The sequence below is a fragment of the Drosophila melanogaster genome, chromosome X, assembly GCF_000001215.4.
Source record: "Drosophila melanogaster chromosome X".
Classification (NCBI taxonomy): Eukaryota; Metazoa; Arthropoda; class Insecta; order Diptera; family Drosophilidae; genus Drosophila; species Drosophila melanogaster.
In genome coordinates, this window is record NC_004354.4 from 4,686,923 (window position 1) to 4,707,788 (window position 20,866).

At 41.1% G+C, this 20,866-nt stretch overlaps 3 protein-coding genes across 10 annotated transcripts, besides 2 other annotated features; all 3 read left to right on the top strand.

Annotated features, from left to right (window-relative positions):
• Positions 1-877: 877 nt before the first annotated feature.
• On the top strand, positions 878-15,112 carry ctp (cut up). 5 transcript variants are annotated; one of them, NM_001370042.1, is made up of 3 exons: positions 1,281-1,395; positions 4,715-4,922; positions 11,375-12,534. In NM_001370042.1, the coding sequence occupies exons 2-3, from the start codon at positions 4,815-4,817 to the stop codon at positions 12,068-12,070; spliced, it is 804 nt and encodes a 267-aa protein (NP_001356933.1). In that variant the 5' UTR covers positions 1,281-1,395; positions 4,715-4,814; the 3' UTR covers positions 12,071-12,534. The 5 variants fall into 4 exon arrangements, with proteins under 5 accessions (NP_726942.1, NP_726943.1, NP_001245530.1 ...); NM_167014.3 differs by lacking the exon at positions 1,281-1,395 and adding an exon at positions 878-1,106; NM_167015.3 differs by having other exon boundaries at positions 1,281-1,750; positions 11,375-15,112.
• Positions 1,446-1,706: a mobile genetic element.
• Positions 13,544-13,810: a mobile genetic element.
• Positions 15,113-15,361: 249 nt separating the features above from the next.
• Positions 15,362-18,343, top strand: Pdha (Pyruvate dehydrogenase E1 alpha subunit). 4 transcript variants are annotated; one of them, NM_167018.2, is made up of 6 exons: positions 15,362-15,378; positions 15,513-15,669; positions 15,902-15,970; positions 16,633-17,197; positions 17,273-17,595; positions 17,666-18,201. In NM_167018.2, the coding sequence occupies exons 2-6, from the start codon at positions 15,610-15,612 to the stop codon at positions 17,846-17,848; spliced, it is 1,200 nt and encodes a 399-aa protein (NP_726946.1). In that variant the 5' UTR covers positions 15,362-15,378; positions 15,513-15,609; the 3' UTR covers positions 17,849-18,201. The 4 variants fall into 4 exon arrangements, with proteins under 4 accessions (NP_726946.1, NP_726945.1, NP_572181.4 ...); NM_167017.3 differs by lacking the exon at positions 15,362-15,378 and having other exon boundaries at positions 15,403-15,669; positions 15,770-15,970; positions 17,666-18,343; NM_131953.5 differs by lacking the exon at positions 15,362-15,378 and having other exon boundaries at positions 15,403-15,669.
• Positions 18,344-18,386: 43 nt separating this feature from the next.
• Positions 18,387-20,582, top strand: CG7024 (uncharacterized protein). Its single transcript, NM_131954.1, has 2 exons — positions 18,387-18,764; positions 19,083-20,582. The coding sequence occupies exons 1-2, from the start codon at positions 18,642-18,644 to the stop codon at positions 20,397-20,399; spliced, it is 1,440 nt and encodes a 479-aa protein (NP_572182.1). The 5' UTR covers positions 18,387-18,641; the 3' UTR covers positions 20,400-20,582.
• Positions 20,583-20,866: the final 284 nt, after the last annotated feature.

Consider the following 20,866-nt stretch of genomic DNA (forward strand, 5'->3'; position numbering starts at 1 on the left):
TGCTGGCAGCACACCAATCGATAACAACGAGGACGGGGTTGCAATCGATGAATGTATTGAGTGCATTATTTTTAAGATTTTCGTAATTTATACACTTATTATAAGTTGTTATAAGTAAGTTTTCTCTGGCAATTAAAATTTGTTCTAACATTTAAAAGCAATAAGTTTAATAAACAATGTCTGGTCTCCATAATGAATTATGATAATCATAATTGAATTCACAATAAGCTGTTTAAAAAAAGGTAACGATTTTCTTATTGCACATCTCATTCAAATACATTCATATAGCTAAAGTCGTATGTTTATAGCGATATATATGAATACCACAAGTTACGGATAACTAACGAGATTATTAAGAATACAAATATTATTTTGGGTACTGTATATTTTCAAACGTTTATATCATTTTATAATGCATTTTTTGACAAACATATAATTATAAATGTTTTCATTTATAAAAAAAACTAATTGTATCATTATTATTTTACATATGCTTATTTTAAATTAGTTTATTACTTGACGCAATAAGTATGTCAATGAAAAAAAATTTGGAAACAAACTGGTTGTAATTTATAACATTAAAGATATGTTTCATTATCCGTCTCAGCTTTTATATTCTCGTCAGTTACATGTCGATTTCTTTTGAAACTATGTTGCATCATACAAAATTTAATCGAATGTACAATGTATGGCTTGGATTTCTTTAACATTATTATTGTAAATAGTTTTAATTACTTGCAATACAAAAAATATGTTTTTTTTATCGAAACACCGCTAGCCAGCAATAGTAATTCTTTTATATAAAATTAAAAAAAAAAAATGTATACATAGATGATAAAATAAATCGAGTGCGTGCGATAAAATAAATTGATATTTGCGATAAGCTAAATCGAATGCACCCGAAAAGTCAGCTGCTTGTATCGTTTAGAACTCCTATATCAGTGATGTCCGTCTTTAAATTGCATTCAATCGAATATTGAATACCGGTTATCGAGTGCAGGATTTCAGAGAACATATTTGACTTTCAACAGTTTTACGCGGATTTTAATTCCATACTCGACAAAATATTCCCCCGTTACTAGTCAATTATTAGCATCCCTACATCGGTAAGTGTTATCGAATCGATAATAAGCATCACTGGTGCCAGACGTCGCCCGCCAAGCGTGGCCTGCCAGACGCGGCCGTGTTCTGGCCAATCAGAGCCGCCTACGACTCGTATGTTGGAGCTCGTCGTCCGTCGTGTGATTAACCGAAGTCGAAAACCGAAATAGAAGCCGTCACTCAGTTAATCACCAGCAAGCAAAACGTTCAGTTGTGTTTCAGTTGTCGAGAAGTCAGGGTGTTTCTACCTTCCATTTACCGTTCCAGTGTAAAATTCAGGCGACACGCTTAGCGGTAAAAAACCCACACATCCACGCACAATAAAGTATATTGGGGCAAATGTTTTTTCAACCCGGTTCCTAGAGATCTTCTGAAAAAACAATTCCCTATCTACTGTTCTTTTTTTTCTCGTTCTCTGTTCTCAAAGTGAAGTAGCCGCGGCGTGCTAAATTTGTATTGCGTGCAAAATTGTTAAAAAAAAAAATAAACCGAAAGAGAAATAAGCAAACACATACACACGCATTCCGCATTTTTCCTGCCCACAACTTTTTTTTTTTAAGTTCAAATTTGGTATTGCATTAGAATTTATTTGGTGACAGCTGTTGAACTATGAGTGAAAAAATCGCGCGCAATCAGGAAAAATTAAAAGGTAAGTCATAGAAAATACCTAGCAAAAAACAAAAAGAAAACGCCGTGTGAATGTTCTTGAATGCAAAAGCAACGTTATGCATTTTAATAATGCGAAAAGTTCCCGTGGTGCAAAATGTGTGGGAGAACACAGAAAACATTTTTTTTGTCAGCTTCTGGCTCTTATTTGGAGCTACGCTGATATCAAGTTTTCGGGTTGACGTCATTTTAATTATGCATAGAAACGCAGGTAATAGTAGAAGATTTTGTGATTTTTTGTCAGCGGTTTCAGCAGAGTTTTCGCAACGTTTTTCGAGAACAATCGGGCTAATGATTGATCAGCTGTCGAAAGTTTCAGTTGTTCTTCCCTTAGGCTGTGTGAAAATTGCTAATTAGAGTACAGTAGAGGTTCGGCGAGGGAAGCCGAGTGTAGTCCTGCATTGAAAATTCGCGGGTTTCCAATTGCAAACGGGAAATTCAATTACCCAGCGTGTATGTGCAAGCGGCGCGTGTGTGTGGCTGCGTGAATGACTAGCAAAAAGCGTTGCATAGTATCAGGTGCAGGGCCCCGTCCAGTCTAGTATATATATATATATATAATAATATATGTATATAATATATCTATAAAAAATATACATAAATATATATAAAAAATGAATGACTAGCAAAAAGCGTTACATATTAGCAGGTGCAGGGCCCCGTCCCAGCCTTTTGCTAGGCATTTACGCATATACATATTTATATATATATATATTTAAAATATATATATATATTTATATATTTAATATATTTATATATTTAATATATTTAATATATTTATATATAAATGTCAGGCTGATAGCACAGAGAGAAAAAGAGAAAGAGAGAGAGAGAGAGACAGGACTGGACCGGGACCTGCAGCAGTTACTATGGAACGCTTTTTGCTAGTCATTCACGCAGCCACACACACACGAATTTTTATATGTGTGTTTGATTAACACTGAACAAAAAAATAATGCTGAAAACAAGCACTGTTTCATGTTCATAAATATACAACTTGTGTTCTCTTCCGCTTCCTGTCTTGCCTCTTTCCCCTCTCTCTTTCCCCTACACTTTTTAACTGTCAATGCAGTTTTCTAATTGACTTCATCAGAAAAGCGAGAAGAAGAAGAAGTGGAGGTAGCTGCAGCATCCATACAAATACACACATGCCGTCCCTCTCACTCCATTGCCTTTGGCCACCTGTCAACTCTCGGCTGTCTACCTCCCATCCCCACCCGCCTATCCGCAATCCCTATCCCTCCCTCTCTCGCTCTCACTGTGTGCGATTCCGCCCGCCAACAGTTTTGCCAGCTTTACCGTTATGATTTGTCTGCCCTGCACGTTACTGTCAAACGTCAGGAACACGAACGAACCTGCTAAATCGCAACAAATTCCAGACGCCGATAAAAAAATACGTTTCAAGACTGAACATAAATACATACATACGTATGCAAAGCAGCACCGAGCATATCGGAAATTAATCTCGTCAATCTGTTTCTGAACAGGAAGAAATCTGAATTGAGAATGGCATATTGCTCATCATATAACAAGATAATACATCTTATCATTCAGATTTATGCAAAGTAGACAATGTAAAGCCAATTGATATCGCAGGTAAAGAAGATATAATTAGCTGTATACTTTCTTAAAATCAAATAGAGTAAAGCCAAAGATAAAAATTATAATACTAAAATGTATTATGGCATGCCAAGGCGTTTAGCGGGTGCTAACTGTATTTGTGAATTCGATTGCTACTTTGTGATTAGCTGCGTGTGGAGCTTTGCTGGTCGCCTTTGCTTAGGCGTTTTCAGTAAATTACGGAAAATATTGGATCGTGCGAATGTGTCAGCACAAAGAGCGCCGGGTCCGGGTATCCTAGCGACTAAAATTGGTTGCGGTTGCTTTGCTTTGCTACGCCACGCCACTTGGCCATCTTGCCTTTGCCACACAGCCACATCGCCTAGCCAGCCCCTTTCGCCCACTCCCACAACCAATCCCACATTTTCCACCCGCTGATTTTGAGGTTGCAATTGCAAAATGCCAAGCGCACTTAGTGAGCTCCGCTGTTTGCCTTGCTTCTCCCCTGCTTTGCTGTGCTTTTCGCAACTAATAAGCAATGCCATTGCTCGCAGAAGTATGCTACGAAAAAGAGCAATTGCAATGGGATCTCCGGGCATGTATGCATATGTATGCTATGCTTATGCGTGTGTGTGTGAGCCTTGAATTTGAATTAGTTGTTGTTGTTGCTGGTGCTTCGCAGCTTCTCTGTCATGGCCACCCACGCGCGTATGTGTGTGAGGGAGGGAGAGACAGAGAGAGAGAGAGAGAGAGAGAGAGCGCGCATCTGCTCAAGGCCATGTTGCAGTGCACAGCTTCTGCTGCCGTCTCGCTCGCTCCATTTAATTTAAATGCATCCTGCATATGCATATTGCCTGTTAATTGACATCGGTATGTGCGCATTGGCCCTGTGTGTGCGAGTGTGTTCTTGTTCGTGCTTGTTTGTGTTAATATGTCATCCTGTGGCTCTGATATTTGATTTGTAATATTGCCGCTCATATTGCTTGTGTTTCTATAATTAAATTGCCTGGCTTCTGCTCTGCTGTGCAAACTGTCCCGAAAAAGCATGCAATGCGCCTGCGTTAATAAAGTGTACACAGCAAAAAATTCCGGACTTTCCAAGGTTTATTAAGAAACAAAGTTATACATAGTCAAATAATAATAATAATAATAATAATAATATTCACTGAATCGTTGTGAACCAAACACGCTTAAGGGATATGAACATTGTATTTATCTATCAGTTTTTCTCTCGGTGTGTGCGTGTGTGTGTGTCTCTGTGTCCAGTGGGGCCTAACTTTATTAAAACCCGCTCTTTAATTGAAGAAAATACTAATAATGTTTTACGATGCGCTCGTCTCTTTTCAGTGGCGTCGCTCATCTCTTTCTCTCTTTGCTCTCGTTACAGTTACCAAGGAGAACCGCTAAAAAGGGCCACTTTTCAAACGGTTAGATTCCAGTGAAGTTGTAAGCACACAGGGAACCTAAAAAAAAAAAAAACAGCCAAAATGTCTGATCGCAAGGCCGTGATTAAAAATGCCGACATGAGCGAGGAGATGCAGCAGGATGCCGTCGATTGTGCGACACAGGCCCTCGAGAAGTACAACATTGAAAAGGTACAGATTGAATAAGAAACATACATAAATATATCAAAACATATCAAAAGTCCTGAAACGTTTGTGACTCCCGTGATTGCATACTCTTACACACATCCCCAACATCTTAATAGCATCTAATTGCTCTAACATTCCACACACCTACTGATTAGGGGTTGGAAAAAGGGGTTTTGAATAAGGGAATGAGCAGGCACAACAGGTGTTTTTTAGTGGGTGACTTTTGGGAGACGCAAACGTATTGTGTGATTGCCGTAAGTGTTTTTTTCTTTTTTTTTTTTTTTTAAATACCACTTGCATTACTCAAGACTTCCAACAACTTCTGTTGCTAATTTCATCAACAAACTTACCAATTTGTTAGCCAAATTGAAATAGAAATAGGACTGGCTTTTCGGGCTGCCATTGTTATGCATGTAAAATAATTTGGATAAATACACCGAACAATTGATATTAAAGGCTTCACTTGATTATTTCGCCAGCCAGGTAATTAGGAATTGGAAACTGGCAGCGGGGGGGATTATTATTTTGGCCCAGAACCGTAATTAAATTGGATTTACTTATACTCGCACACACGCACATAAGTGGTTTCCCATTAGTGTTCCCAGTTCGGACATTGTTGCATCTCAGGGCGGTGGAAACACACTGAAACCCCAAACCCACTTTCATCCCAGTAAACTTGTGGCTTGCACTGCGTTTGGCAATTTCACAATTTTGCGGTGCAGCCTTTGGGTTTTCCGCCCACGCGTCCATTTCCGCAGCCCATTTTCACGCCCCGCATTCAACGCCCATGCAGCTGCGTTGCAGTTTTCCTTTCTCTCTATTTTTGGTTCTCCGGGTGAAGAACTCCTTTCACAAGCAATGTGGCAATATTTGCCTGCATTTTCCGAAAGTTTTTGTAATTTTATCATTCCTAACCTTTGCCCTTCTCATCGGCTTAATGGCAAAGGCCATAGCTTTTATTTTACCAGTTGGATGCATTGAAAAGGGTGCATAATTATGCACAGGATTTTCCGTAACCGTGACTAATCTTCGGTTAAAGTAGCCCTGACCTAAGGAGATTTTCCCAGAGGAAGTGGCAAATCGGCGGAGGACTGACCATCATTAACAATGTCCGGCTTTCATGTTGTGAAACAACAACAACAACAATACGCTCTTGATTTAGTCGAACGCATGAAACAACAACAACAATAAGAAAACAAGAAAGAAAAACAAAATCAGCCAGCAATGTCAACAAAGTCGAAGAAATTGAATAATCAATAGATGTGCGGGGGGTCGTGGGGATGGCGATTGAAGGAAAAGTGCCAAGCACACATACACACACACACACCACACGGGTGCACAGGGAGAAATTACACATTACTTTATGATTAGCTTTAGTGTGAAGTCGGTAGTTTTTCCACTATGGCATATAAAATGAGCCCTGAAGCCCTGAATATGTGGCTTTCTTCACATGCACTTGTGTGTAAAAAGTATTTCATCAATTCGAAAACATTATGGAAATTGTTTTCCCCAAGTGCGATGGTCACAGTGGGTATGGTCAGATGGGCAGACCCTGACGGAGGTCACTGAAAATGCGGCCTGCAAAGTGCGTCGGGGTTGTGGTGGCGGGGGTGTTGGTTTGGAAGGGAAATGGGAAATGGGAAAGACCGGAGGAAAAGCGGCTCGGTTGGAAAGCTGCGGGCATTGCCAGCAACTAGCAGCGAGCGAGCGAGCCTTTGTCAATGCCAATGGCAGACGACAACACACTGAGACTAAAACCGAGACTGTTATATTCTGCGATTGCTGGGAAAATGGCATCGGAAAATGGAAAAGCTGCGGTACGCGGGGGGTTAGAAAAAAAAAATAAGCGCGAGCCCTTGAAAGCAAAGCAAAGTAAACTTGAAATCACGGCGGAAGTGAATAAAGCTAGGGGGGGGGGGGGCGTTAGCTCGTGGGCGGAGAAAACACAGGAGAGGTTCTGCTAATTGAGCAGTAAAAGCGAAATGTGCGTACACAGTGGAAATTGGCTAAGCCAAACAGTGCAAGAGCGCATTCCCAAAGAGATGTTTATTCCGCAACTTATCTTTTTAAATTAGCTAATATTTTCGTATAATAGTTATTCTTTCAACGATTTCCCCAGCTAGTTTTAGGCAATTTCAAGTGATTTTCACTGTATGTGCCACAGGTCCTGCGTCCCAAAAAGTATGCCACACATTTTCTCTTTATTCGCACTCTTCCCGAATGTTGTCATTGTGCCCGAGGGGCGCGGTGGGATGGGCGATATGGAAAGAAGTATGCGATGGGGTGGGGCGAAAAGTAACCACCATTGAAACACCTGAACCACCTGAGAACCACCCATTGCGAGCCTACCTCTTGTTGCTATAAATAAAATATATGCCACACGATTGATTGCCTTTTTGTCTTTACTCTTCCTTTCTCTCCGCTCTCTCGCTCTCTCTCTCTCTCCCTCTCTCCATCTGCCTCTTCCCCTTTCCATCGCTTATTGCATAATAATAAGTTGGCCATTATTTCTCACTGTGTGCTTGCTTTGTGTGGGTAATTAAATATGGATTTTTGTTTTTGTTTCTGAGCGGCGAAAACACAAATTTAATTGCTTAGATGAAAATTGAAAAATTGCCACCGTCTAATGGAAAAAATTAACAATAAAAATAGAATCAAATTTGTGGGAAAGATAATAATGGCTGGCAGTCGAGAGGGGGGGACTACCTTTAACCTTTAGACGATGCTGCATTGAATATGTAATGTTCTTTGTTTCGCCAATAGTTATGAATCAATAAAATTGAACTGGTAAAATCTTTCGATGTTCCGCATTTCCCAGCTGATTATAAGTTCAAAATTGCAATCACAGCGACACAATTGAAATGTATGGGAGGGGGGAGTGTTCAGAAAACAGTTTTTGGTATCCATTAGATACGCAACCAATACTACCAAATGTAATGGGTGGAGGGGGGGGGGGGGTAGAGACACCGCCCCCTGGGGCGCACAAGGGTTAAGCCTGGGCCCACTTCGTTGTACCTTATGTATGTATTTTTAGGGGCGCGCAACCTTTCAAGCAGCTTAAATCGTATCCATAGGCATTATGTTGCCCCCCGCCCCCACCCTCGCCATCATTTTCCATGTATTTTTGTATCTGTGTGTGTGTATATTATGGGTGTGTGTGTCTGTGTGAGCCGCGATTTAAAGGCAAAGCCCTAAATAAGCCAACAAGAGGGCCAAAAAATAAAATGCAAAAAGGGGAAAAAAGCAGCGGGGCAGCAGAATATAAATTTTCAATTCAATTATTTTCTGGTCTTATGTTTGCTTTTAAATAAATGTAATTAGTTTTTAGCAGAGCGCTGCAGGTGGAAAATTCAAGCAGCATAGTATATAACAGTTAATTCTTGATTTATTTCACTCGAAGCATTCTTATTAAATTTGATTGAAAAATGCAAAGTGTAGGTAAGGTAATAATAAAAAAAAAAACCATGAAAATTACAACTATGATCAAAAACTAGATACAAACGAGTACTTTACTATTGACACTCAACGGTTTTCGCATTTAAAAGCGAATTTAATTAGATTTTTTTGCGCGCTGCTATTATCCTTGCAATTCAGTTTTTTGTTTGCTCCTCTTGTGACGCACAAAAGGCGGGAACCCTGCACACAAATAAACACGGCAAACAGTTTTGCATTCAATCGTTGCGGGGACTTTATGCATTTTTATTATTACCATTTGTTTTTTTTTTTTTTATGGGTTTTGTTTGTGATTTTTTTTTTATTTTTGCGTGGCCAAAATGTTTAATCAATATGCGGGCAGGCGGCGAATATGTGTATGTAAATAGATTGTGTGTGTAAAAAGCAAACACATGCACATGCATCCACTCTCATATTGACACACATTCATCGAATCCAGAGCTTTCCGTTTTATTTTTTTGCCATTTGATGTTTTTGCCATGCCTCAAAACGTGTCCAGGCATATTTTCCGGGGCTCAAATGCCATTCCAGGTGTAGCCTAATTGCAGTCGGTGCAGTTGGTCTGGACACCACTTTGCTTGCAACTAGATCTATTTGGCCAAGGGGCCAAGCTTCTTTATTACAGAACCGAGTAAAAACACCGAATGTCAATCAAATGTGTGGGAGGAATAACTTTGGTGCTTTGAAGGCGTTGCTGCCAAAATGTGTCAGTTAGCTTACCTAAATTATATGAACAAAATTGCAATGCCGATTTCATTAGGCTGCCTACGTTGTTGTGTACATGTAGTATGACACACATGTACAAATACATATATGGAACAGCACTCCAACCAACTCTATGGTTACACCCACCCACAACTCCTCCCACTCGCGCACTCGCGTGTGTGTGTGTGTGTGTGTTTGTGTGTCGGAATGTTCATTTTGTATTTTTTTTGGCGTTGCCAAAACAAAATTCCATGGCATTGCTAGGGGGCGAGATGGCAAAAGAGGCGGGCGCCACCTCACCCCATCCCTCACCTCATCCCAAACCAAATTGAATATAAAACAATCAGCCTTATATTGTCGTCTGACACGACACGAAAATATGCACGCAATAGGCTGAAAGCAACATAACAAGAACGTCCAAACAAAACATGTCGTTCGTCCAAAGGATGTGCCCCAAAGGGGCTAGCTCCACCGAAAATGTTGAGCAGCTGGAATGACTTAATAGCGATGATCGCCAGCGAATTTTCCATTACAGTGGTACTTTTATACCACTAAAAGTATACAAAGTATATGAACTACTCAAAGCGAATGTGTGCGTTTCACTTGAGCCAGGCATTACTGTACGATACGGCATGATGACGACAACTTTGATTGAAGGATAACTAAAGCAGAGAATCGAATAATGGCACTCAGCTAAATCAGCTTTATATTGTTTTTTTTTTTACCTTTTGTTTCTTTTTGCTCGTGTCGCGCGCTTTTCTTCGCCTGTCCTGTTTGTTTTATTATTTGCGTTTCGTTATTTTCACCGTTTTTGTATTTTGAGGTTACCAGGTTAAGTTTATGACTTTGCACGCACTACCCTGCAACAAGAATGGGCTGCCGCCCCACCTGCCCGGGTTTTTGACCCCCCGACCACTGACTAAATGAAATCAACTCCAAGCGAGGCGCCCAAAAGTATGGCAAAAGAAAACTTTCAAACTGCTGGCCCAACTTTCGAAACAGAACAGTTTTATTTTCCTACGGTTGTTCAGCTTCATGGTTCCCCATGCCGCATTTTCCTCGTTTCAGATAATAATTGAAACAAAAATCCCGAGCTGATGCACTTTCTTTTTAAGATGCCAACTGCAATTATGAAAGCCGTGTAGGAATATAGATAGAGATACGTACTAACAGATGCCCTGCTGCCACTTTAAGTGGCAACCCATCAATGTGCGCTTTAAATTTCCTTCGCAGGCTGAGCTTCATATTTATGTGACCTCCATTGTGCTTTCGCCTTATATATATATATTATATATATCTTTATATGCGGGTTGTGCTGGCTGCTGCGTGTGTGTTTGCGTAACCCTGGACTTAGTCGCCAAATCGACTGACAATGACCTTTGACATTTGCCAGACCAAACTGCATGGTGGTTTACAACGCAGTGTTTTTTTTTTGCAATTTTTTTTAGCCCTTTTAGCAGCCCCATTTATTTCAACCCTTTATCGGGCACATTCGCCTTCTAAACTTTGTGGTTAGTTAGTGTTAGCATGCATAATTAGCCGTTGCCTCAAGAACTGTGCATTCCATTCAGCCAAATGACTTAATGCGAATAACAACGAAAATCATAACTAACTCATTAGCACAAGAACTTTTACCTCGACGGCACAACACGGCCGCTTTGAGTTTTCCTTTTCGGTTGCTGCCCGGTTTTTGGGGTCACATTTTTGGTTACCCCAGTGACAGAACCTACTCACACCCCCGCCCCCCATTTGGGCTGATGGAAATGGGAACGAAGTTCGCTAGGTGGTGGGGGTGGGGGGTTGGCTTTTGGCCGACTGTTGGAAAATGAGTTTTTCGTTTGGCATTTTATTGAGTTTGCCGTTTGCCGCTAATTTCAAAACAGTTAGCAGCCACTTAGGCATTTGTTTTCCCTCCTCCTACCCTTCTACATTTGATGGGCATCGCTTTTGGATGTTTTTCGCGTTTTTCGGCATGGCTTCTTGCCATTGCATTCTCTGACAGCTTTATGGAATGTGGCGTTAACTTGTTCGACAATTGGCAGCTGCACAAGGGAGGGAGGAATTGTAATCTATAGCCACTAGGCGAAATTGAATTACAACCGAGAGCGGCAAAGTTATCAATATTAGATTATGAGATGAAGTTTTTCGGCTACGAAAAATGTGCACGGCTTAACTTTTAACACAATTGAAAGCAATTAAAAATATAACACAATCAGAAGGAACTTGAATATTGAAATAATTGCACTGATAAAAATCGAAAGACTAATGCATTCTTTTGACTTTCCATTCAATTGCAGGACATTGCGGCCTACATCAAGAAGGAGTTCGACAAAAAATACAATCCCACATGGCATTGCATTGTCGGTCGCAACTTTGGATCGTATGTCACACACGAGACGCGCCACTTTATTTACTTCTATTTGGGCCAGGTGGCTATTTTACTGTTTAAGAGCGGTTAAAGTATTGTCGAGTCGGATGAAGTGGTGGTGAGGAGGCTGATGGAGATGCAGCAGCTGCCCCGCCAGCAGCAACAACAGCAGGGGCAGCAGTCGCATTTCGGAGCATCAGAGGATGAGGATCTAGAGCAGAAACAGCAACAACCACAACAATCACAGCAACTACAGAGCCAGCAGCAACAACAACAACAACAACAACAACAACAACTACAAAAAGAACAAGAACGAAAACAGCAAACACTACAACCACCAGTAGAACATCTCAAGGATGCGGAAATGATGACCGATAGGGCAAGCGAGAAGCAACAGCAGCAAAAACGATCAGAAGATTCGCAAATACAACTAACCAACGATCAAGACGTGGACGATGGGGACGAAGACGAAGACGAGGACGAGGACGATGAAGATGGCACCATTGTGGAGGACAGCGATGCCACCAGCTGCAGCAGTTGTCGACGAGCCGAACTGGAGGATAATCAGCAAGAACAACCGCCGACATCATCATCTCCCCACAAGGATCGGGAACACGTCACATAGGGCATTCTCTTTCACAATATGGAGAGAGAGGCTACACACGAGCACACCGTTCTAGATTGTCTATCGGATGCAAACAACGCCGATTGGTTGGTGGTACAGATTATATACAATATATGCTCAGCAATTTAAATTGAACAAGCGTTGATGTTCAATAGGAAAGCGCTACTAGAACACACAAAATACACTACTAGAAACAGAGGAACTTGTTTAGAAGCACGAACCAACGATGTTTAGTTTCGAAATCACCATTTCCCGTCCTAAACTTCTGCATGTTGATGGTATAGTTTAGAATAAGCAATTGGTTACCATTTGGATTTGCATTCGCTCCCAATGATTCAAACATCTGTTGAAATATACTTTTAATATTTTCTTTTGCAAATGTTTTATGTGCTGGAGCTTTGTTTGGACTTTTGATTTACATATGAAACCTGCGCAATTAAACAATTGTTAACAAGAAAAGAACCAAAAACTATGTGTTATATTATTTTCCATTTTTATTTTCAATCCAATTTCGTTGGCGCTTAGCAGAGGCAAGAACCACACACACACACACACACACACACACACACACACACACACACACACACAAACACACACACACACGGACACATAGCACAGGCAACAACCACCACTACAACCGAACGAGTAAAATAAAAAGAAAAACTTAATATTTAACAAAATTGTAAGGAAAACTCACATATTTTTCTGTCGGATGGATTATTTATGTGTATTGAACTCTCAACACTTGTAATCGGAAACCAAGCAGAAAGTATATAAAAAAAAATAGTATAATGTGAAATTTGCATACACACCATACTCACTCACACACACAGACGCTCTCTGCACACCTAATGGGTACACAGAGAAAAATATCTCATTGGCATGCTTTTCCCAAAAAAAAAAAAAACAATGGTATTCCATAACTTCGGTTTTTTAAATTGTCAAAAAAAAAAACGCAGTTTAAAATTGCATTTGTTAGGTTTTTCGTACCGAAAATGTTTTCTGAATATATTATATGATGAAATATTGCAAAATAACAATTTATCTTGCAATATAGCTATTATAAATGATTCAAACTATCGGATGACAGGTTAATAAGGTTGTCAAATTTTGTTGGATTGTTTGCAAAGGATATTACAAGTGATTGCTAATTTCTTTCTGTGTGCTTAAACAATGTATTATTCATTGCTTACGAGCAAACCAAATCGGTGCGTGTTTGGACATGGATTTTTCCCACCTCCCAACCAAGCCATCCCCCCGCCCCCTCTAAACCTTTATTTACTCCTTTGCCTGGATTTTGCCAAACAACGGCAAGCCAGCAAGAACATGAAACCATTGCAATAAAACCATAGCAGCAACAAATTACACGCAAATCAAATATTATGTGTATGTGTATATGTATTGTCCATCCACAGCAGCAAAGTATGCAACAAAAATTTTTGTAGAAACTGCAAGCAGTTTTTTTTTTTTTTTTTTTTTTTTTTTTATCGATGATGTTTTTATTATTTGATCAACGCACTGTTACCCATGCGGCAACTTAATTTGATCTGCTTAAATTATTTTATTTTACAATGTGTCTTGGTTACTTAAGACTAACAGATTTTTAATCCTAAAAAAGATAGGGAGAATTATAATAGTTGATATAACATAGTAATTATTATTTATTTGATTATTCTAATGAATTTTAAAACTAAGACTTTCTAGGTCAAAACCAGGTTAGGGAGGTCATGAGGGTGGTGTGCAAGCAGTAATAAAACAAAAAGGCGGAGAAAGTCGAAAGCAAAAGCAAAGACAAAATAAATAATTATCATCTTGTCGTTTATATAAGTGTGTGCTATGTGTTTCTCCGAATCGGATTTATGTTATATAAAACAGAAGAACAGTAACAATTTAAAGGCAAATTTCAAGGAATGAAAGCGAACAGTAATAAGAAACAAGGAAACCAAAAAGTAAATATATATATTCATGCAAGAAATACAAAATAAAGTAAACATTGGTGTAAATTAAGCAAGAACCTAAGTAAAACCTACTAAAAACAACCAAAAAAAATAAGAAGCTTAATACGTAATTTCCTGAAAACAACAGAAGACATATGCAGAAATCACACACATTTACCGTTACTTTTCACACACATACAGCACCTCTCTCTCTTTAGCTATTGCGTTTTAGATTATTGCTCAGCACGTTTTTGCGTAGACACAAAACTATTTATGCTAACGGTAAGATAGAACCTCCTCTCTCTCTCTCACCCACACACACACACACCTCCCCCACTTACACACACACAAGCACTCGCAAAAACAAGAAGACGAAGAGAAAAACTAAATTTTTTTCTTATAATCGGAATGCCGGATTTCTAACGGGAAAGGAAACAAAAACACAACAGGACTTCTAATAAGTGTTTATACATACAAATATATATATATATACATGTACATGTATACATATGAAACAAAACAAAAAACAAAGCAAAGCATAATTTTTTGTCATAATGCAAAATATTTGTGTGAGAAACCAATTTTTGATGTAACAGAAAAACGCGCGAAAAATTGAATATGTGTAACGGTAACAGAGCAAAAGATAGATAAAAGAAAGTAAAAAATTTATTTCATTCGCTTAGTTTTTCCCAAACGATCGATCCATTTCCTCATTTTCCGTTAGTAACTTTTAAACTCAAATCTTTTAGCTGCCATTTCTAAAGCAAAAAAAAAAAAATGAAACAACAAACCGAGAAACCAACAAATACAAAAACTAGTTTAAAATCTTAGTTTGTAAAGCGTTTATTTGAATTTAACTGTTTAATTCTACTTTACCTATTTCTATTTAACTGGTTTTTTGTGCAAGGAACAAACATTACTTAAGTTTTTGTAAGAGATTAGTGAATTATGTGAGCTGAGTGCGATATAGAGCAGTATTGCAATTGCAACTGCAATCGCAAATGTGGATTTATGGAGGCAATTTCAAGTAACAATACGAGTAAGAAATGAGAAAGCAAACAAAAACCAAATGAGATCTTCAATGTGAAATAAAAGTACTTCTTTGAAAACCCTCGTTTTATTTGGGCGGCAAAGTAATATAAAATGTGATTGAGTAAGTATTTATTCGAGTATTTCAATAACCGCCAAACACTACTATTATTTTGATATAACATTGTGTGACACATTATATAAAAGCTTATTGAATATTTTACGTAAACATTTATATTTCAAGTTATATTGAAAAAGAAAGTTCGATAAGCTAATTTAGTATTTTTTGAAAACAGGGAAAGCTGCAGTATTTTATTTAGGGTCACACTAATAGGCCAAGTGGTGCGTTATTTTTCGCTATAACGCCAAACGGTTGTTATAGTTGTGCAATATAGTAGTTGATAAACTAATCTCGCTACCTTTTTTTCCGATTGTTTAACTTACAACGACGCGCGGCGGTGCGACTGAGACACCAGATATATAGCGTGCGATTCTAGATCCGGACAATCCGCATATAGAAAGCCCCCATTCACATCCAATTTCTGTCAGTCGAACGAGAATAACACAGCGAAAATGTTGCGTACTCTGTCACGCGTTAGCGAATTGCCCATTATTGTTAAGCAACTGCAAAAAGTACGTAATCCCAATCCCGCTTTGCACCCACTAACATTTCTAATTGTTGTCACTAAAAATGCAATTGAACAAATCCATTCGATAATGAAAACACTAAAAGCGTTGCCATAACAACAACAACAACAACATCATCATCAGCGGATGTCGGATACTTAGCAACAACAACAACAACAGCAGCATCGATATCATCAGGAATGGGAGATATTCATCGTCGTTTTTCGGTTTATTCCAGAATGCAGCCCAAGCAGGTGTTTCGAAAACCAACAATTATGCCACGGAGGCCACCGTTCAAGTGAATCGGGTGCGTATTATAGCATTAAGTACTTGTAACTCAGGAAAATTCAAAAGTCGGAAGGGAAAAAATACGGTTACATAATGCGATTTTCGCCAGATAGCAAACGGTTTGCGTGTGTGTGTGTGTGTGTGTAAGTGCAGGGTTGCATTTTGCCGGTCAATCCGCTCATTTTCAAATGACAAGGTCACGCAGTAATTTGTAGTTTTCCGTCTCCCACGCTCTTTATCACCGTCTGCCTTTTGCGTGGCCGACGCGTGACTGTTCACGCACCATATAACATATAGTCTTATCAACGATCCGCCGATTTTCACCCTCTCTCTCTTTCTCTCCGTCTGTCTGTCTGGCTCTCTGTTTACGTCGATTCTCACGCCATAAATTAGCCGCCATAAATCCAAATTTGGTTTTTGGAGCATACTTCCGAAAATCCTCGATATGTGGTTATAGCTCTCTATAGATTAGTATACTTTGATTAGAGAAGCTTGAAGCCTATGGTTATTTGGTTTATCCAATCAAACTGCTATCATTTTATTACTTATCATGCGTTCCAAACGTTTCCGTTACGTTCTTATCAGATGTGTGTGTCAGTTGTTAATGTAAAAGTAGAAAACGTTTTTAAAATTAATGAAGTTTAGGGATCTAAATTCTAAATATGCTTTCCAACTTTGCAGCCCTTCAAGCTGCACCGCCTGGACGAAGGACCCGCCACGGAAGTGAAGCTGACCAAGGATCAGGCCCTCAAGTACTACACACAGATGCAGACGATCCGTCGGTTGGAGACGGCCGCCGGTAATCTGTACAAGGAGAAGATCATTCGCGGCTTCTGTCATCTGTATTCCGGCCAGGAGGCATGCGCCGTTGGCATGAAGGCGGCGATGCGGGATGTGGACAACATCATCTCGGCGTACCGTGTCCACGGATGGACCTACCTGATGGGCGTCTCACCCAGCGGCGTACTGGCTGAGCTCACCGGTGTCCAGGGTGGCTGTGCCCGCGGCAAGGGTGGCTCCATGCACATGTACGCACCGAACTTCTACGGAGGCAATGGCATCGTGGGTGCTCAAGTTCCTTTGGGTGCCGGCGTTGGCTTGGCCTGCAAGTACAAGGGCAATGGCGGCATGTGCCTGGCCCTCTACGGTGATGGTGCCGCCAATCAAGGACAGGTGTTCGAGGCTTACAACATGGCCTACCTGTGGAAACTGCCTGTGATCTTTGTCTGCGAGAACAACAACTACGGTGAGTGCTGTAGAAAGTGGAACAATGCTAAAAGATATTTACTTAAACCAAATGTTGTATAATTATACCCATTAGGAATGGGCACCAGTTCTGAGCGTGCTTCCTGCAACACTGATTACTATACCCGCGGCGACGCTCTGCCCGGAATCTGGGTGGACGGCATGGATGTGCTGGCCGTGCGCAGCGCCACCGAGTTCGCCATCAACTATGTGAACACTCACGGACCTTTGGTGATGGAGACGAACACGTACCGATACTCTGGACACTCCATGTCCGATCCGGGCACATCGTACCGCACACGCGAGGAGATCCAGGAGGTGCGCCAGAAGCGTGATCCCATCACCTCCTTCAAGGAGCTGTGCATCGAGCTGGGTCTGATTACCACCGATGAAGTTAAGGTGGGTTTGGCTTATAGGGTTTTATTTTTGTTATGAGTTATGATTGCTAAAAGAAAAAAACATCTTCCAGGCCATCGATCTGAAGGTACGCAAGGAGGTCGACGAGGCCACCGCCTTCGCCAAGTCCGATGCCGAGCTGGGCGTGAGCCACCTCTGGACGGACGTGTACTCCAACAATCTGGAGCCCAAGCTGCGCGGCACCATCGCCTACGATATTGATCACATCCAGGAGCGCAAGGGCGTCAATCACTAAGTCATCGGGCCAACGAATCTGATTCGGGAACTCACAAGAACCTTAAACGAAACAAGAAAACCGAACAGCAAACACAAATCACTGACAGACAGACAAGAAGACACAATAACTCAGAAACTTGGACACAAGCGAAATCTCTAGATCATAAGCCGAAAGTTGAACGATGAGAACCCCGTAGAACGGAACGGATCCGAAGAGACCCACAAAAAGCTTAGCTAATCGGAGCACTCCAACCACACATCGTAGCGCACCACATAACTCTGGGGTACTGCATTGGATATTATATTGCGAACGTGTTCAATAAGGATAAAGCGAGGTGTAAATTGTTGAAAATATAAAAATCTAGAAAAATTAATCCAAATTAGTTTTCTTAACAAAAGTGAATCAAGTATGTACTTTTGAAATGTGAAAATCTCAGTCTGTTTCACCTATACTTGCACTATAGAATTTTGATAGATTTATAAGATATTAATAAACGGAATAGATTTAATAGATAATTCGATTTGTGGAAGAATTACAGTTCGAATCAAAGTAGTATTTGAAAAGGAGCAGTTGTCAGCTCCATAAGCAATCCCAAAATCGTTATATTTCCTTCTCGTTCTGTTTAGTGACAGTTGCCATCTCTGTCGATTTGCTTATGATTTTACTGTCGATTTCTTTTCGGTTGAGTACAAATCCATTTTTCAACAATTTCCGATCATATTCAAAATTTTAGTGCGTGGCAATTGCCCATTTGGCTACAAGCTCATTTTAGTGCCCCGGTGTTTGGGAATTGGTATTCGGGCAAGGGCCAATGATGAAGTTCAGTTGTGTCCGCGTGGCGATGAGATGCAGTGGAGCCCACTCCATCCTCGAGAGAAATATGCTCTGCAGGATAATAGGGCGCCACAAATGTAGCTGTTTGACCCTGGAGAACGTAAGTGTTTTGATTATCACAAGAAGGTCAATGGATAAGTAAATACCATTGAAAAAAGCTATATCGTAAAAGTTATATTTTTCATTTTGAATTAAATTATGTACTCTGAAAAATGTTTAAATATTTGCTGTTAAGTATAGCTGATATAAATCTAACATAGAAACGACTTAATCTGCTCATCGCGTAGACCAACACTGAATATAGACATAAGCTGCTGATATTTTTCAGTGCTGCACAACACATAGATTCTTCTTGCGTTCCTACTAGAGCAGCATTCCGAAATGGGTTACTTTAATGATTTTGTTATGCCCGTTGCAGACGTTCAAGTGCTACGACCTGGAGAATGGACCCACAATGGACGTGGAGCTGTCCAGGGAGGACGCCCTGACGATGTACACGCAGATGCTGGAACTGCGCCGGTTCGAGACGGTGGCGGGCAACTACTATAAGGAGCGAAAAATCCGCGGCTTCTGCCATTTATATAACGGACAGGAGGCCGTCGCTGTTGGCATGAAGCAGCGTTTGAGGTCCTGCGACTCGGTCATAACGGCATACCGTTGTCATGCCTGGACCTATTTAATGGGTGTTTCCCTTTACGAAATAATGGCGGAATTGTTCGGAGTTCGAACTGGATGCAGCCGGGGCAAAGGTGGCTCTATGCACATGTACAGCGATAAGTTTTATGGCGGCAATGGTATCGTTGGTGCCCAAGTTCCGCTCGGCGCGGGAATTGGCCTCGCGCACAGTTATCGCAAGGACAACGGCGTGTCGGTGGTCCTTTATGGTGATGGTGCCGCCAATCAGGGCCAGATCTTTGAGTCCTTCAACATGGCCAAGCTGTGGTGCTTGCCCTGCATATTCGTTTGCGAGAACAATCACTACGGCATGGGCACCCACGTTAAGCGGGCCTCTGCCATGACGGAGTTCTACATGCGTGGCCAATATATCCCTGGTCTTTGGGTCGATGGCAATCAGGTGCTGGCCGTGCGTAGCGCCACCCAATTCGCCGTGGACCATGCCCTCAAGCACGGACCCATTGTGCTCGAGATGAGCACCTATCGCTATGTGGGTCACTCCATGTCCGATCCGGGTACATCGTATCGCTCGAGAGAAGAAGTCCAATCGACGAGGGAGAAACGCGATCCGATTACAAGTTTTCGCAGTCAGATCATCGCCTTGTGTCTCGCCGACGAGGAGGAGCTGAAGGCCCTGGATGATAAGACTAGGAAGCAGGTGGATAGCATTTGCAAGAAAGCCACCACCGACAGGGAGGTAGAACTTGATGAGCTGCACACCGATATCTATGCCAAGAATGTGGATGGTAAGATCCGCGGCGTGTCCGGATTCCATTTAGAGCACATCAAGCTGGCGGAGGTGTGCTTTGGCAAGCCGAAGAAGACGCCGGCCAGCGAGATCAACGACGTGCCAGTGGGCGCAGAGATTGACGTGGCCAAGGCCAAGGAAAGGAAGGCCAAGCAGGATGCCAAGAAGGCCAAGGAAGCCAAGGAACCTAAAGGTGGCGACAAGAAGGGCGCCGACGCCAAGCAGCCCAAAGGCGAGGGCGACGATGGCGATAAGAAGCCAAAACCAGCCGCACAGCCGCCCACCAAGGCGCCACCCGCTCCCAAAAAGTAGTATGCCCCCACGGAATGGAACACCATCGTTAGCTTTTCAGCAAGTTGAAAGTTTCGCCAGAGTGCTTTAGCTGGTTTCTGAACCCAAAAGACGCAAGCAAATTTATGTAAAACATATACAGTATGATTCCGTTTTGAGTTGGAAATGGCGAACTTAAAATATATATTAATTAATTATATTAGTAATGCAGTTTTCGTTTTAATTTTTTGCTTTTTGATTTGAAGTATAAGCATTTGTATTGAAAGTTTGAAAGTTGAAAGCATAGATTATGAAAAGATACGGTACTTTTCAGAGCTTTTGGGCAAAGCGTTTGGAGCTTTTTCTAACGGACACCTGTAGCAACGCGCTCCATTTCGCGCTCCTTGGCGGCAACTGGCTGGCTAATCGAGCGGATCTGTGGGGAGATCAGAGCGGTGCACTCATTTTATCATTCCGCCTAAATGGCTTCTTATTATTCTTCTTGGTCT